This window comes from Euwallacea similis, chromosome 23 (genome assembly GCF_039881205.1).
Source record: "Euwallacea similis isolate ESF13 chromosome 23, ESF131.1, whole genome shotgun sequence".
In the NCBI taxonomy this organism is placed as follows: domain Eukaryota; kingdom Metazoa; phylum Arthropoda; class Insecta; order Coleoptera; family Curculionidae; genus Euwallacea; species Euwallacea similis.
This window is the reverse complement of record NC_089631.1, coordinates 2,356,760-2,374,116: the sequence shown is the minus strand read 5'-3', so window position 1 is coordinate 2,374,116 and position 17,357 is coordinate 2,356,760. Positions and strand designations below refer to the sequence as shown.

At 38.8% G+C, this 17,357-nt stretch overlaps 1 protein-coding gene across 1 annotated transcript in view; it reads left to right on the top strand.

Annotated features, from left to right (window-relative positions):
• The window catches only part of LOC136416415 (polycomb group protein Psc-like), a 49,889-nt gene extending 34,482 nt beyond the window's left edge, over nucleotides 1-15,407 (top strand). Inside the window, exons 5-7 of the mRNA XM_066401572.1 lie at nucleotides 11,932-12,127; nucleotides 12,549-12,629; nucleotides 12,690-15,407. Of these exons, the coding sequence (XP_066257669.1) occupies nucleotides 11,932-12,127; nucleotides 12,549-12,629; nucleotides 12,690-15,098 (2,686 nt within the window). The 3' untranslated portion in view covers nucleotides 15,099-15,407. The remainder of the gene's footprint in view (nucleotides 1-11,931; nucleotides 12,128-12,548; nucleotides 12,630-12,689) is intronic.
• The last annotated feature ends 1,950 nt before the right edge of the window (nucleotides 15,408-17,357 follow it).

Here is a 17,357-nt window from a genome sequence, read left to right as displayed (position 1 = left end):
ATAAATAAAAACGAAATGTCAAATTTTTAGTTTTTTCGGATATCTTTGGAAGTACTTGGGAAGTTCAAATTTTGAAAATACCATTTAATCAAGCTCTAAATTACGTAATTTTGCCCCTATTTAAAATCGTATCTCGTCTAGTTTCCGAAATTCTAATGGTGAGAATCGAATTTGAAATATTCTGTAGACATCACTAGAAAGTCAAGTTTTTCAAACATAATTTTCTACGAAAAAAGCTTAATTAATCTCTTAATTTCAGATTTAGGCGAGTTCCAAATAAGCATTTTTTAATGACTTTCTGTTGTCGGGAGCAACCAGAATACGAATGTTTGAAGATACAAAGATCATACAAAAATACAATTGCCTTTGATTCGTAAAAAATATCTTGTCTTGAATAACGAGAACGATAGTTATTTATCTCACAAAACGAAAGAGTAACACATCTACTGCCACAGCGATATTCATGGCATAATCGAAAAAAACACATATAATTTTTTCATGAACAAATTAGAATGGTGTATTATTGGACGAACATATAATGAAGGCTGTCATCCACGATGAAGATGTTTGCGTCGCCAGCGAATAGAGTGACGCGATTTTCGTGAAGGGATAATGCTCGTTCTATGCGAATACTATAGACCTGCTTTTTCAGGTAAATCTAAAGGTGCCCCGGTTTGTATTAGGTAACTGAGTTCAGAGTTGTCATATTACTAACATGACATATTATTTAGTGACTTCTTCGAATCGTCTCTATTATTTTGGCAAGAAAATTGTTTGAAACGAAGGAAAACTATACACTTATTGAGCACCCCAAAACGGACAATAAAACATAATTCCTACTGAAAATATTGCATGCAATTTTTTGCTCTCAGACCTGTATTATTAAAGGCATAAATAAATAATCGTCCAGCTAACTGAAACCCTATGGTTTAGGCACCCAAACCGAGCTCTTTATCCGGCCCCGCCCCTCTTCATGTGTTTGGCCCATATGTCTACATTCGACGAGCCATTATTCTAATTACCGGCTCTGTATTAATATTGTATCCCCACAGTTTTATGAATTAAAAATGATGTGAAATCGATGCGGAATGCGCCCCAATTTCGCATTATTTTTGCCATAATCAACAGTGATTTGAGTCGACCGCATGTGTGCCTTTGGTTGGGTGTGTCGTTCGTCTAGTGAAATGGCAAATACTTCTATTGCTTTTGGTGTGCATATAGCGCCTAAGTAGGTTATCGACAAAAAGGCGTAAATAATTCCTCAGAAAAATGTGAAATTTATTCTAAAGCCTAACATAAACATCTAAAAGTACAGCGAGAAGTTCATGGCAGGTACAATTAGTTCCCGGAATGCAGACGCTCGTTTATTTTACGATTTTGCCGTGCCAGTTGTGTGAGGCTTCGGCGTTTTTAAATTAACAAACAATTACCGGGTAAAACCAAAAATACGTTTGCACATAAATCTAATAGTCAGGTTGTAAGTAGCAAATAATAAATGTCCCCGAACAAATTCCTCTTATCGTAAAGATTTGGCGCCCTTTTTATGGTCCGTTGAAGGGCCGTGCTTTATAGACACTCTTGGGAGAGGGGAGCGGAATGCGAGGGGCGAGGTCAGTGACGAAGGGCTCTTGTTATTGACACAGTAACTCAAATCTGCGGGTATAAAACGCATCTGTGCGCTCAGACTTAGACAAAACATGAGATTAAAATAAAAATCGCTTCTTTAAGAAAAAATAACAGGATGCCGCTTCTTTCCCCTCTAATGAGAAAGGTCCCGAATTTCCTTTTAGCTGGAGCATTTTCACGCCTTGACAGACGGCTTGGTTCGCCTCGGGGCCTTCAATACATCCGTAAGCCATGAATATATTATCAGGGTTAAAATTTGTGAGACGTGAACAAACGCCCTCTTGTTCGATTTTTTTTCGGAAGGTTTTCTTGTCAGCAAGTAAAAAACACTATTTTTCACAAAAAAAAAAACATTTAAAAACCGGACTTCAAAAAGCGCAATAATAATTTCCTCGAAAACACTTCCAACCGTGCTTATTCCCGTAATATTCTCAGGCGCAACACAATCATTATACACGAAGTTCCCCCAGTTTTGCCTCTCTTTCTCTCTCTTTATATTTTCTCACTCTCTTCCAAGCACAAAAATGCCAGTCGGACAACGCATCTGGGAAAACTTGGAAAAGTGGAATTGAAGAAAAGATAGGAAACGCACTGTTTCAGGGATTTAGATCTGCAATTGGAAAGAAGTTCGTAAATAATAAACCAGGAAAATGGGAAAATCCGCACGGCTAGAGAAGAGGGCTCTAAGCCCTTTATCAAGGGTCAGGAAGTTGTCAGCTTCTGTTGAGTTCGATTTTGACGAGAATTAGTCTGCTTTTGTTAGTCATCAGGAACAGTTACACAAAACCTCAAATTATTAAAGTTAACGTTTGCTGAAGCTTTGAAATACCAAAGAGACACAAACACACGTTTCCAAACGGGCTTCATCCATCATTAGACCGAATCCTAAATTAAACATCATAATAATTTCAGCACTGGGGACTTATTGCGTCTGTTGAAGTGTTCTTTCGACGAAATGAGGGGTCGAGAGCTTGTTGTTCAGTGGCGTATCACTTGTGCCTTTTATGGTTTAATTTTTTCTAAGAGCAAAAAATGTCTAGTCTCATGACGTATTCGAACGCCTACACCAATATGCACTCAGTGCAACGATATGACGGATTTTTTGTGCTTGTTGTATTAGCACGTGTTATAGATTCACGTGGCATTCAGAGGCCATGTCGCAGAAATCAATGTACATTTTTGAATTTAAGATTTTGTTGTCGGCGAATTCGCACAACAAGCAAAAAAGAATTACATAATCTACAATAAAAAAAATTGAGCTGAAGTTGCCAAAACTTAATAGAAATAGAAGTAGTTCTTGAGGGGAGGTTAAAAGTAGTAGGAGCTTCAGGTAGTTCGAATTGTATCTGTGAAGAAGAAAAACATCCATAACTTCAATGCATTAACTAGAGAAATAAGTGTAACAAAAATTACCCATAAAAACATTTTTCGGTCAAAAACTTAAGCAAATTTCACAGGCAAGGGCATTCCTCTGGAAAATTTTAATGTGTCTAAGAATTAAATGTATCTCGTTAGCTTCGAAATCTTCAATTTTCTTCTATCTATCTTCCTTTTGTAATTGCCAACCTTGAAACGTCTGGATTCTTCTAATAAATCTGGAATTCAGAGTGTACATTTTTCAAAAATCAGGATGGTATCGAACGGGATTTGAAAAAGAGGTAACATATATCCTTTGGAAAAATTTACTAATGTTACTTACACATATTGAGGTTATGAAGAAATTCCGCAAGAGGAAATTGAAAGAGACAAAAAATCAGTCTAAACTGAACAAAAACAATGAGAATTAAGTGCTAAAAATCTAGTTTCTTTATAATTTTTGGAAACGCATGGGACAGTTAGTTAATGTCCGCGCAAATCGCCCCAAACAAAGCCCCTAGCGATTGGCTCCGGTACTTCCGAACACGCTCGATTGCACTGATTTCTATTTGCCCTTCGGACACTTGTAAATTCTCCAAGGATTGTTTTCATGAACAGTCCAAGCTTCCTTTGATTGAGTCGGTTTGTTGAATGAGAAGTTGCGTTGAAGATTGACTCAGTCACGACTTGAGGTAAAAGCTATTGAAGCACACTAAACGATTCATTTTAGGCATTTTTTTCGTAATATCAAAAAAAATCATCTAAGAGTATCAAGCCTCAAATGCGACTCGCCGGATTTCGCTAAACGAGAAAGGTCGTCAACACCATCATCTGAAACGAGAGGATAATCTGTTACCGCTGTGAATGTGCACGGAACTGTGCAAAATTACGTCACACGATTCGCTGGCGAATCATTTTGGTGCAGTCGTTTGTATAGTCCGAGAACACGCACCGAAGACTCATAACCCCATTCTGCGCAAGCCTCAGGTGTAATAATAATTCACTTTTGCCACCTCTGGTTATGCAGAGTTAATCGACTTACGTACTGTCGTCTTTGAATCCGCCTTTCAATGGCAAGCTTTCTTAGACTTGTAGGACTTTTTACAAACCGAGCGTCTTGTTGACGAATTTTCGGCTCTCGGACTATAGAAAGATTCGAAACGAGTCGGAGCCAACAAGTAGCTCGTAGTTCGCCGTCGTTATTGGCATTTATCAAGAGGCCAAACACACGCACGGAAGCCGTTTATCGCAGCCCAAGACGCCTGTTTCTTACTTTATCGAATGTATGTATGGCCGTCTTTGTTCGCGACCTTGGTCGTCCCGAGACAATGTGACCAGTTTCGAAGGTTTTGATAACAGGCCAATTATTATTTCGTTCTTGCTTTGATTTCCTGGATGGTTGTTATGATATGGTACCTTTCTCGTTCGGTCGTAAAATGCACGTGTCATTGCGAAAACGAATCCAATTATTATGTAAACCCGACCTAATGAGCGTTTCAGTGAAATAGCGGAGGGGAGATTTTGAGGGAGAGCGGTGACGACGACGCCACCCTCTTGACGACGATGCGGTGTGTGGACAAAACGGTTTTGCCAATGCTGAGTACATATCACTGTATTTTGCCGATAGGGAAGAACGGATGAAAATGTCGTATTTTACCTATAATTTCTATTAGATTTTCGAATATGTATGTCAGGGTGTGTTCAATTTGATCTGGAAAGAAGATCTGGAAAATGGCAAAGGATGCGCAGGGCTGAAATGATGTAAAGTTGCGCATTCTCTCTGGAAAGTGACTGGAGTTCGAAAATATTAATGGACATAGTTTTTTGCTCTTCGACATAGTAGATACAAGGTGTTAAAGTTTAACACTTTTTTTTCGGTCCTCAACCATGAGGATACTGGTAATCATAAAAAATACGATAAAGTATTTTATGGTTGAGTCATTTCAAACAATGGAGACATACGTTGGCCGGCAAGTTCACCAAATTTTTTCCCATTGGATTAAACTACAAAAACCTCATTTATAAATCTGTACTCGTCGAGATTAATAAGCTGGGAAGAAAGATCATCGCAACTTTAAGGACCAAAATAAGAAAAGCATTGAAACGAAAGTTTGACCAACCTACGTTAAGGCTGAACCTTAACGTGCAATACATCATAGTAATCAGGGAGAAGCTGATTTTCATAATGTGAAAATTCTGATGGCGCCTCTAAAAAACTAAAGTTCAGGGCGATTGCCGAAAATCGAAGTGTCAGATTTCAAATATGACACCACCACGTTAAACTGGGAAAAAATAAAAACCTTTTTTTAAAATTTCAGTTTTTTCGAATACCTTCGAAAGACATCGGATTTTTTCAAATTTTCTAAAGACATTCTTAAATTCTAAATTAACCCGATTTGATATCTTTTATGGTTACTGAGATCTCGGTGATCAGGATTTAAGTTCCTCATGTTGCAGTCGAAAAACGGACACCCTGTATATAGATGGTTGAATACCCTGTATATAGAATATTGCTGTATTCCCCTCCCAGCAATAACTGATTTTAAATTCAGGACATGCAGTTGACGAGATTTCTATATTCAAATACATACATGCTGTGTTCTAAGAAAGGGCTTCACTACGAAATAGTGCATGCACAGAACGCAGGATCGACCCCACCCTCTCGAGTCGAAATCGACTCGATAGGAATCGAGGAAGACGAAGACGGAGCAAGGCAAATAATACGAAAACAGAAACAGCTGTTTCGAGTTTCACGGTTGGCCTCATCAGAGGTCGAGGCACGTTTCCAAGGGCCTTTACGTAAAAAAACAGAATTATTTTTTAATTATCTAAGACTCGTTTCGAGCCCGCGCTCACTAATGGGATTGCGATTTATTGTCGCAATTATTGTCAGCGTTCATTAACTTTTAATGCGTCTTCCTCGAAATTGAAGATTGTTTCGTTATTGTCAGTGTTTAGACGGTTTATTCGCAGATCAAATTCATAGCCAAAAAGCTGACTCAGATTCTGCAAAAACGAGGAACAATCAAAAGCAATTACTGCTCACCTAACGAAGCGAACTGGTTCCGTCTCGCTTGCCCCAACTGGATTTGCCGTCTCTTTTTTTGACCGCAGGGCTAGCGTGTTGATTCGCTACGAGTCCGCGACTGGTTTTATTATGCGCTACAATTTAACCGCTATTAATTTTAATTGCGCTGTATTAGCTTTTGACGCCCGATGCATGATTAAGGGCCCGTCTCGTGCGATATTGAATCCTTCACGAGTACCCTCTATATTTAATTTCAGGGCGGAGAAAAACTTACATTTGTAGCTATTGTAACGCTAAGGGTTACCGACCGACTAAACCATTACACCAAAAGTCACAAAAACAATTTGTAACTCGTGATCGACACGTCAAGATCCTTATCTTGATACGTGTCATCTATCGCCTAATTAAAAATAATTTCTAGCATTGTGGTCGGAGCCCTTGGCTCATTACCGACGCGAAAAGACACAAAGGGCGCAGATGGCGTACCGATAACACGATATTATGTGTACTTTCCCCGAACCAGGACCGGCGAAAGGGCCGGAAACTGAGGGCGTGTTATTGACATGTGCTGCCGGCTCGGAGCGGTGCACAGGCCCCCAGACTTTATACAACCAATGCAGGACAATTTATTAGTAAAAGAGTTTACAAAGTCTCGATTTCAAAGAGAGTTAGATATTGTGGATAAGAATCGAAACGAATATAATGCGGAATTTAAGAAGTTCAGTAATTACACGTAGATCCGAAGAAAGCGAGAAAATACTCAATTTTGCTTTAAGGAGAAATTTGGAATTGAAGGGGAATATATTTTGATGGCAAAAAATTGGTAGTTCCTGTAGAGGGAAAGTATAACATAAGGTATATGCGAGGCACTAATCTATGGCAGCGAAATCGAAGGAAATGATGTCGTGACGTTCCATGTCTTACATGCGCTGATTGCGTGGATGTATGCGACATTTCTAATATTACAAACGTACTAATACATGGCGGCAAGGAAATGACGTCATTATGGTGTTACATGTGCAAGTAGGAGCACTAATATGTGGTGGCTTTTCGCTCGAAAAATGGGACCATTTTGGTGGAAAACCGCCATTGTATGCTACGTTATTGGTTTTGACCGACTAATTAGACCGTACGGTTGAGAAATCTCGGGTAATCGCTTCTGGGCGGTATGATTGATAGCGGTTAAATTTGACGTCTCGTGCCCCCTGGATTGTCTGTCACTCATATTTGGTACAAATTTGTTTAGAAATAGGAGACTCGACAGTGTCACCTTGCAGAAATTTATTAGCGTAGCACCTGAATATTAGGAGTCAGCTAATTTGCGCTAAAAGTTATTCAATATTGGAGAATTCGTAGTTGTATCAACGCCTCCACTCTTAGATTGATCCACGATAGAAATTTATTGAGAAATAATCGTACCACCTGAAAATGAACCATGGTGAAGAGTAAGCTTTTAAATGAGTGAAAAGAAGAAGGAAAGAATTATTTAAGATTGTCCCTTCATTCCTCGATGAGGCAAAAAAAATTCGAAATTAACAGGGAGTTTTTAGTTGTAGGCCCCTCTGAGACTGAATAACCAGAGCAAACATAACCTCACGCCATACAAATAATCACGGCAGTTACATTATTCATTAACGGCGATGTTTACTCGAATCGCTGGCACGCACATGCGAACTTTATGTTCGTTGAATCCCCAATTTATACTGTTTTCCGTATTAAAGGGCAATAATTGTTTTCATCGATAAAAGCAATATTGATACGTCCCCATTTAATTCAATCGGAACGGTGTACTCTCGTGTATGGAGCGCTAATTGGTCTGTTTCAACATCACAGGACCCCGCAGTTTTCTGTTTTGTCAACCCGGCAACGACGTGTGCGGTATTCGAGTTTAGTGTATGTGTGGGGCTCTTTCATTTTGTTTATATTGCTATAAGGAGAGTTTGCTATTAAAATTATCACTGATGGTTAAATTAAGCCAATAAAGAAGAACTTCCAACTGTTGCCGTGCTGTAGGGAATGCAATCCCGGAATCTCGAAGCCATTGCTTCCAGGATTCCAGGCATTGTGCTACTCCCAAATATCCCGGGATTTAAAAAATATCATAAATGTCTTCGTTATTATATCCGTATAATATTATTCGAATTTTAAGCTATGTGGATTGAAATACAGAGGGACGAAAAACAAGTGGAATATTGCAAATCTTTGAAAAATGTTATGTGCGTCAAAGGAATTGTAGCCTTATTCTTTACTTTTATTTTAACGCTAAAACATTAATTACAAAGCTGTAAAATTCTGCTTCTTTTTTGATCTTCATAGAGAAAAGGTTGAAGTACTAATCCTGAACTTTTGAGTACAATTGAGCATCTCTGCATGACGATGCAGAATCGCGAACATACAGAAGTGATTCGTATTTGATATTCCTCTGTTTGTAGCCTTGCTCAATACCGGTAAACCTTAATCTAAATAGTGTAATCCATGGGTTCCCACTGAATTGAAAAAAAACTTGATTCCTAAATCCTGAAATGATTTGAGATTATTTTATTCTTTTCTTCCAACTGCAATAAGGGACTTCCCCAATATCGGCAATTCTCGATGGAAACTCTCCACTGACCTATTTAAAAATATGCAACCTTTCATTACATATTAAAATTCACCCCCGTATTTGAGCCGCACGTCCCTCCCCCGCTTCAGTGCGCGCTCCCTTATTGACCCGATTACAAATCAGCCCGTGCCGTTTCCACCCCCTTTCTCTCTAGAGGGCTTTGGTGCGAAAGAGACGGAAAGAGACACCTCATGTAAATTGGTTTTAATGAATCGAGGATTCTTCCAGACAGAGAAGAGAGTATATACTTATGTATGTTAAATTCCGTCTATACAGTTTAAACTAGTTTGCCTAAAATCTTAATTTCAAAACTGGTCGGGCTGTTTATGCATGCGAGATTTGAGATAAGTGATGATTTTCAAATCTGAAGATAGTTCAGGGCCACATGTTGGTATTCTGTATTATACCAATCCACCCGGTAGGCGCAGGAATTTACATAAATCGGTCCTCATTAAAATCGTAAAGAGCGAACGCAGTCTTTTGTATTGTTTATTCAAAGCTTGAAAGATGATTCTTATCTGGCTCTGAGAGTGTCTGTTTTGTACCTGAATGATTGGGGGCTGAAAACGAATGTTTTGATAATTTTAATGAACCGCATCGTCGATTAAATTGATGGAGTCGTTTTGGTTTACATTGAATTTAAGCCGTAAATGAATATTTTAAAAATCTTTACACGCAGGCAAAAGGAAATATTCCAACTGCTTTATACTCGACTCTGCAATAACTAACATTTAGTTTAAAGTGGGCAAGTAATATTTAATGCGATAAGCGATTTGCCCTCGCTTCTATTGCTTTAAAAGGGTAAATACGAATTTGATTTTTCGATTTACCTCCTGCATGACGTGAAATATGTCCATAAACTTGTTTTTATTGCGCTTGCTTTCCGGGAAAAAAGCCAATGGTTTTCATATTATTTATGTTCTTATTATATCATTTTTGTATTGAGTTTTATTGCCAAGTGAAGGGAAAATGGAGAGCAAAAAGTCACACAACGAGTATTTAAATTAATTTTTTTTTTAATACTGAAGCCATATCCAGGTATCTTCGATAGCAATTTTCTTCGGTTATAAACTCAGTGAAAAATTGCTTCTGTCTCTTATTCATTACATCGCAGCAAGTCCTCTGTTTCCTCGATAAACTACATGAATATTTTTCTGTTTTGTGAGACAATGATTTAATACATGAAAAATTAAAATGATTTCAGAACAATTGTACAACACGCGTGTCGTTCGACGTGTGCTGAGCAATTTTGACTAATGAATCAATTAGACATTTAGACGTTTTTATTCTGAAAAATTGTAACTTTACTTATCACATGATTCAATATATCTTTCTGGTTCACATTATCTTGATACTAGGGACTCGCTTACCATTCTCTCTCACTCATTCAAAAAGACTTTGCATCTGAATCTGAGTGATTTCATAACGTCCACGTGTTTAACTAGCTGCTTAGACACGCCCAGACATACACAAGTCCCACCCTGTTTAATCTAACAACCCACTGTGCGCTAGACACGCTGTAAAGTCAAACCGGATGCGTTAGACGCGAAGGCAACAACGTTACTTGCGTAGCGTTCGCGACCGAATTATTGTTGCTACTGGTAGGCTGCACCATTTGGTTTTATTGAGTTAATAGTTCAATTAATGCACAGTTTTTTACTTTTTATTATTATTTTTTGGAAATTCCTGAGCATTACTTTCCACTAAAAAGCAACGCTTTACTGCGCGCTTAGGCTCATTACTTCGCCAGTTTGTCGTTGTAGGTCATTCCATAAAACCTTGTTACATCCCCTGATACTCGATTCTTTGAAATTCAGTTATTATAATTCTTATTTTCCCAAGTTTTTTAACTTCAGATTTCGAAGGGATAAGTAGAGAATCAAATCGATATGAAAATACCATCAGCAACTGTCATGAGAAAGATTGAGTAGGAGCTGCGGGTTTGCAAAAAGTGTGCAATATTTTGCATTTTTTTTAGACAACTATGAATTAGCTGATTCATTGCAGGAAAAGGGACAGGAAAAGGTTTTCACGGGGTCTGCTTGGGAGTAGCACAAACATTTTAGGATTTCAGATCATTTTATTGTTTTTTTGTATTGTATTGTATTGTATTTTAAAGGACACTTTGTACGAAAATTTGATGTAATTTAACTCGTGAGTCATAAGTGATATTTCAAAGTTTTCCAGGACTTATTTAGTTCGAATTCACAAAAGTTGGGATTCCAAAGGTGCAGTCTTCCAACAGACTTCTTTAAGCGTCTTCATTGGCGGCAAATATGTAACTTATTTTTAAGGGTATTTTTCACCTTTGCTTTAAGCTCTATACGGGAAAGTTGTTTAGAGTGAATACCTCTTTCTTATACAAACGTTAACATTCCTCTAAAACAGTTGACGGACAAGCTTCCAAACCAATGAAAACTCTTGAGGGCTAAAATCAATAAAGGGCGCCCCTTTCTGTCGACTTTTCAATAAATAAATCACCCTTCCAATATTCAGCTCCATTTCCGAAAAAAACTTGACACGAGCCTTTGCGTGGGTAATTCTTACAAGCCCTTAAAGGAATCGAAAAAACTCAAAACATCCCTGGACGATAACCAAGCTCGTAATATCCAATATCGCAGGCCATTTTCCATTTTTATCGCATCCCTCGCATTGATCTTGATAGAGTGGACATGGTTTTATAACCATGTGCCGTGTATCGATTACACTCTGCATTCGATATATTCTCTTGTGTGCAGTTTCATTGCCCCAAATTGCCAGAGAACTAATTCGCCCTCCCACTCGTTTCCGCGGGCTTAGGCCGTAAAGTCGGTCTCAGAATGGGGCCAACAACGACCTCATCCGTCATCGGGTTAATCTCGGCCCGACTGTCAGGTGTGGGGCCTTCGATACAGGCTTTTAATTGATATTGGGACATGTCCAGGAATATTATAAGATCACGTTTGAATGTTAGATTTTGCGGAATCGCAGGGAAGATTTAATGAAACCAAAACATAGAGAAATAACAAAAAGCCCCCGAAATAACATACCGAAAGGTCGAAAAATCCTTTCGCTTGAATTATGAATGAATCGTTTTTATTATTTCTCATGTCGGGAGGGCCACTTGCCAAGATAACAATCTGGGAGTTATTTCTGAACGTTCCGCTGGCGCGACGCTCGTTTTCTGCCTGCCCGTTCTCAGCTCTGATTTATTGGACATGTCGACGCTTCTAGCGGTGCTTTGGCCTACCGATATCCTGATAAATCACGCAACATTTTCTCCTTAAAAAAATCTTTGACCAAACAAACCTTTGCAATAAGAAAAATCTCTTTGTTACAGTGACGACTCCACCCCTGGCGCGATTCGAATACCTGGAATCGCGACCGACCCCGAGACCTTAAAGAATAACGGTACCATCGACGAGAGCCCAGATTCCCAGATGAAGAGGTACCTGCTCTGCCCGGGCATGTGTCGGGTCGAGGTGCTCAAGAAATTTGTCAGAAACAAGTACAACGTGGACACCAATCAGTTTTTCGTGAGTATCATGACGTGTTTTTTGCGCAGATTCAGGGTAGGACAGTATCATCGTTGCGTGAATTAACGTGTGCAAAGCGCACCTTACTCCACCATCCGAGAGTGTAAAATACGCGCATGCGTACATAATTTGTTCTTTTTTTAATTCTTAATGTCAAATGTATGAATACTTTCTAATCACCATTCCAAAGATATAAAAGAAAGGAGCGTACCCAGCAGTTGCCGGCATTTCACCGAAATTGGTCTAATTTTTTTGATAAAATGTTTATGCGCCAGCGCAAATAACATTTCTACTTCAAAATTCAATTCTTTTACGGATTTGCCATGCGCTAATTTTTCATACATTAATCTTCGTTCACAAATTTTGTTCCACATCTTCCGATCCTGAATATTTTTACCTCAACCAGAATTTATTGTTCCAGATCGATGTTTTGTATAAACGAGTTCCATTACCTGACCATTACACTCTCATAGATATCGCGTACATCTATTCTTGGCAGCGGGTAAGTCACTTCACCTCAACATCACAGCTGCAGTTCTCACATTTTTAATAATTATTTCAGAACGAATTAATGAAATTCTTCTTCCGAATCATTGACAAGAATAAGGCGCGAAGCCCTGATGATACTCCTCTTAATAACATCCCTCAATTTATTCCCCGACACTTCCGCAAATGCAAAAGCGAGCGCATAAGACGGGAAAAAGATGACAAAAAGTCCGCCCGAAGATCTGTGGGTAAGTTCAGTCAGAAAGTTGCTAGCGAACCGGAAATTCCAACTTTCGATCTGAAACCTTCTAAAAATATTAAATCTGAAGCTGATGATGAAGAAAACAATGAGAAAGTTAATAGAGTTAAAGAGGATAGTGCTTTGGCATCTCCAGATGCAGCAGAAGAACCTCTAGACACCAAAACTGCAGTGAAAGAAGAAAAATGCAAGGAAATTAACACTGACGAAGATGGTGGAGTTATCAAACGAGAGGAAAATCTCCAAGACTTAACTGTCAAACCTGAATTAACCATCAAAACCGAGCATCAAGTAGAGCCCAAACTCGTACTGAAATTATCCAAAGAGTTCCTAGATAAAATCCCAACCTCAAAACCTCAACAAATGTTCTCAAAACCCATTACTAAGAGCTATACCAGCATAACTCTAAATCGCAGCGAGAACGTGGAAATTATCACGAAAATCGAGCCAGTTTCCAATAAAGATGGAACGCCCATAGGTCACCATATAATTAAGCAGACCATAAAGAAAGGCTCGAAGATGAAGAGTCCCAAGAAAATCTCCAAGAGTCCAGTGACTATTCCTCGGCTTGTCATAAACAAGAAAAATCTGAAGAAAAAGAGTGTTTCTCCAAAAAGGGAACTGTCAACGTCTTTGGCCCAAACAGAAACGAAATTGAACATAAAGGAAGAGGTTGAAGATGAAAAATTGAAGTTTTTTAATTACATAAAGCTTTTGCCAAAGGCTACGGCTTGTATTGAAAAAGTAAAAAAGAGCGAAGATAAAGTTGAGGAGCAATCAAAAAAGCAAATGATAATTTCTAAACCTGTAGGAAAGCGCAAGAATCCCAGCCCTTTAAAAAACGAAAAGGCTAAAGTTCCTAAAACTGAGACCAAAAAGGTTAAAATAATACTGTATGAGAAACCATTGCCCTCTCCCCCTCTCACAAAACAGGACAGCGGGCTTCAGTCTCTAATAAGCGCCTGCAAGATACCCTCCTCATTATCAATCACAATCAAAGAGGGTTCAGAAAAAGATTCGGTGACGCCTCAAATAGTCCCTCCAGTAAAAAACTATATAGAAATTCTGAAACTTCCAGAAGAGGGTGAAGCCTCAAAACCGAAGCTAGATTTAAGCAAATTCTGTGATAACGACAGCGAGCAACAAGTGGACGAAGATCTTTCCGAAATAGCCCGAAGTCTGACTGAAAAAATCCCCATGTCCACCACGGTATCGCAGATAGTAGGGCCCAAGCCTCAATTTCAAATCCCCGTGAAGACCAACATTTCCCCGAAAGCTCAAATCCAACCGTCCCCAGTACCCGAGCTGAGCAAAGCTTTAACCTCCGCAAAGTTGTCCCCAAGATCCCCGCAGACCTTTCAAAGAATCTTTGAAGAATCTCTGAGAAAGCCACCGGAGAAGACAGAGTCGCCAGACTCAAACGTTCCATCAACGAACAAAAGGAACATTCTGGAAATTGCTTCACAGTTGTTTAAGAAGACTAAGCTGAAGCAGGACCAAGACAATAGAGATGCGTCTCCAACTCCTAAAGTGGCCATACCGCGCTTGCCCAATCCAAGAAGCCCGAAAGTCCAAAGCTTACAGAAGTTGGTGCCTCAGACTGTGGCAAGTTTGCATTCTACTAGTTTAGGGATGAATTATACTGTTTCTGTAGGCCAGCAAAGTCCTTCTAAAACCATGAAATCCAACGGGATTATTTCTCCAGTGAAAGCAGACTCAGTTCCATCTTCAGTGTCTCCTCTCAATGAACTGAAGCCTTCGAAAGGCGACTTCAAAGTGCCATCGCCCAGTTTGGGCTCCCCGAAACTTCCAGAAGTTCCTAATTCCAGCCCAAAGACCCCATCACCCAAACACTCACCTAAATCCTCCCCTTTAGTCAAACACATGTATTCACCATCACCTACAACCAGACTGCCCCCTAAACCCCTAAAGTCCTCGCCTCCCCTAGTCAACTCCACATCTCCAACTTCCTCTTCAGCTCTAAGCCCAAATGAAATTTTGGAAAAGTACAACATTCAGAATCTGGCTCAGTTGACTGCGAATTTTAACCCTTCCATTCTTGCAACTAATCAATTTGCGGCATTACAACAAGCGATGCTTTTAAAACACTTCGAGATTCAGAAGAGGCAGAATTGGCTCAACCTCAATCAGGGACCGCTGCTGCAATACGAAAAGTATTTGCAAGGATTGAACGGAGGGATCAATGGGTCTCACAGTCAGAGTTGAAGGGGTAAGGAGGGTGTGAGGGAAGGGTTGGGTTTTGGTGCTGTTTTGAGTAGGAAAAGAATGAACTGAGTGTAAATCTCGATCAACTGATCCAGTTGCAAAAATCTCAACGAAAGTTATTTCGATACCTTGAGATGGTGCATGTGTTTGATTGCACCTTCAAAAATTCGGGTGAATGTAAGTTACGTTGACGGAATTGTAAATATTCATTCTTTTAATTTCTTTCAATAAAGTTCGTTTAAATTCGAAATTTACCAGCTTACTTTAAAATAAATCAAATTAACGTTAATAATTGATGTAGTTCTCTGTTTCTGTAAGGAGAGAAAGTTGTTTTTTTCTGTAAGGAGATAAAAATTTTTCATTCTGTAAGGAGAGAAAGATGTTCCTTTCCGTAAAGAGATAAAATTTTTCTTTGTGTAAGGAAAGAAAAAGCGGAAATGGTCTGATCTCGACAGAAAAAAATGTAATTTTCAATCAAATTGATCTTAAAGCACTTCGTTACAAGCTCGTTTGATTATATTCTTTCCTGTTGGAGGATGCATGTTTGGTACTGTAAATATTGTAGTAAATTATGGAATTTGATTAAAAAAATATATATTTTTGTTTTTTACTATAATAATTTTAGTTCTTTAAGATGTCTGTTAATGTTTTACTTTTCCTTAAATTATTGTTATTTTTAGGTTAATTTTGTACAATACAGAAATGTAATTAATTAACGTGTAATTATCTAATTATTATTGAATGAAAGTGTAAAATGTTATTTTGCATTTTTTATTATAAAAAATCCAATAGAAATTGCTGCTAGATTTATTTAAAAAACCTCCGAATGCGCCCTTAGTTTCCTGTGCAAAACTACGCAAACGTCCATCTTCCAGCAACATTACCGCGACGATTTCTCGGTAAAGTAACTGCACTTTTAGCCTCGAATCCGATAAAATCTCATAAATTGAAAAACCCTCATTTCAATCTAATTTCCTAACACAACCTTCCCCTAATAATATTAAATTTCAACCGCCTAAGAGCATTTCCTCTTGCATGCCCCCTGATATTCTCGGAACAATTATTCTTTTCTCTACGAAACCTTTCGGGTCGTTCAAACACAATAAACCTTTCTTTACAAATATTACCAGAGGAGAGTAAAATTCCAGCGATGAAGTGAGAGCATCAAACGTGACAGTGCTGCGAACAGAGACGGGAAATGGTTCCGCGATGTGGCAACGCCGCTGTTTATTATTCCACTCTGTTCGTGTTCTATCGGTCGAGTCCGACGAACGCTGAGTTTATGTAATTATTTCGTCGTGTGAATCATGTTCGGCGCTCTTTGCGTTGCTATTTTGTATAGCATGGGGGCAATGGAGGAATAGAATAAGTTGGGTGGTATGAGGCCGTGGCAGCCCGGCACAACTATAGGAGCGATTACTTCGAAAACCGCAGGGAATAGAAGAAAATGTTTGGCAAAGTGAAGAACACCTTTTTGTATCAGTAAACGTGGGAACACAGCTTTCTCGTACCACACAGAAACTAAAGTAGTACCAACGCTTGCTGATTTTGGCCGACCTGAGCAACTACAATAAATTTTGGAGTTTTGTTTTGGGAGTATGTGGGAATATGACTCATTCGTTCGTCATGGTTTATTCTGCGCAGTCAGATTTTAGTGTTTGGGAATACGTGGGAACCCAACTTATCCATATTAACAAAGCGTTGGCTTAGGACAAAATCCCCCTGTATATTCTAGTAGCTCCACAGCAGGCCAACTAATTATCTCATTATCTAACTCGTGACAGTGCAAATACAAATTTTTATGTGGCATGCGAGCAGAACTTTCGTTAGTTAAAAGGGATTTCACGCTTTCGATAATAAAACCTTTAGAATTTTCTATGAAATTCTATTTTTCCGTTGGCTTGAAATATGGTTTGTACCTCAGCAGGCGCTTAACACCCCAATTGTGACCACTCAAAATAAAGGACATTTCGACCTCTAAACGTTGAGAATATTCTAAGAAATGTCTACAAAATTTCTGCAATACCGCCATCATAAATTAAAATATTAAATCGGTACTTTCGGCGTCTTGAAATACCAACCCTCGCTAGTCTGTAAAGGAATAAGAATGTTACAGAATTTTCAAGAAAATCATGATTTTCCGCCATTTTGAAATGTCAACTCTTTCTTTGGCATTACATGGATCTCCGAATTGTGTCAGTTTAAATTAAAGGAAACTTCACCTATTCAAGCATAAGAACAATTTCAGACACTTCTAGA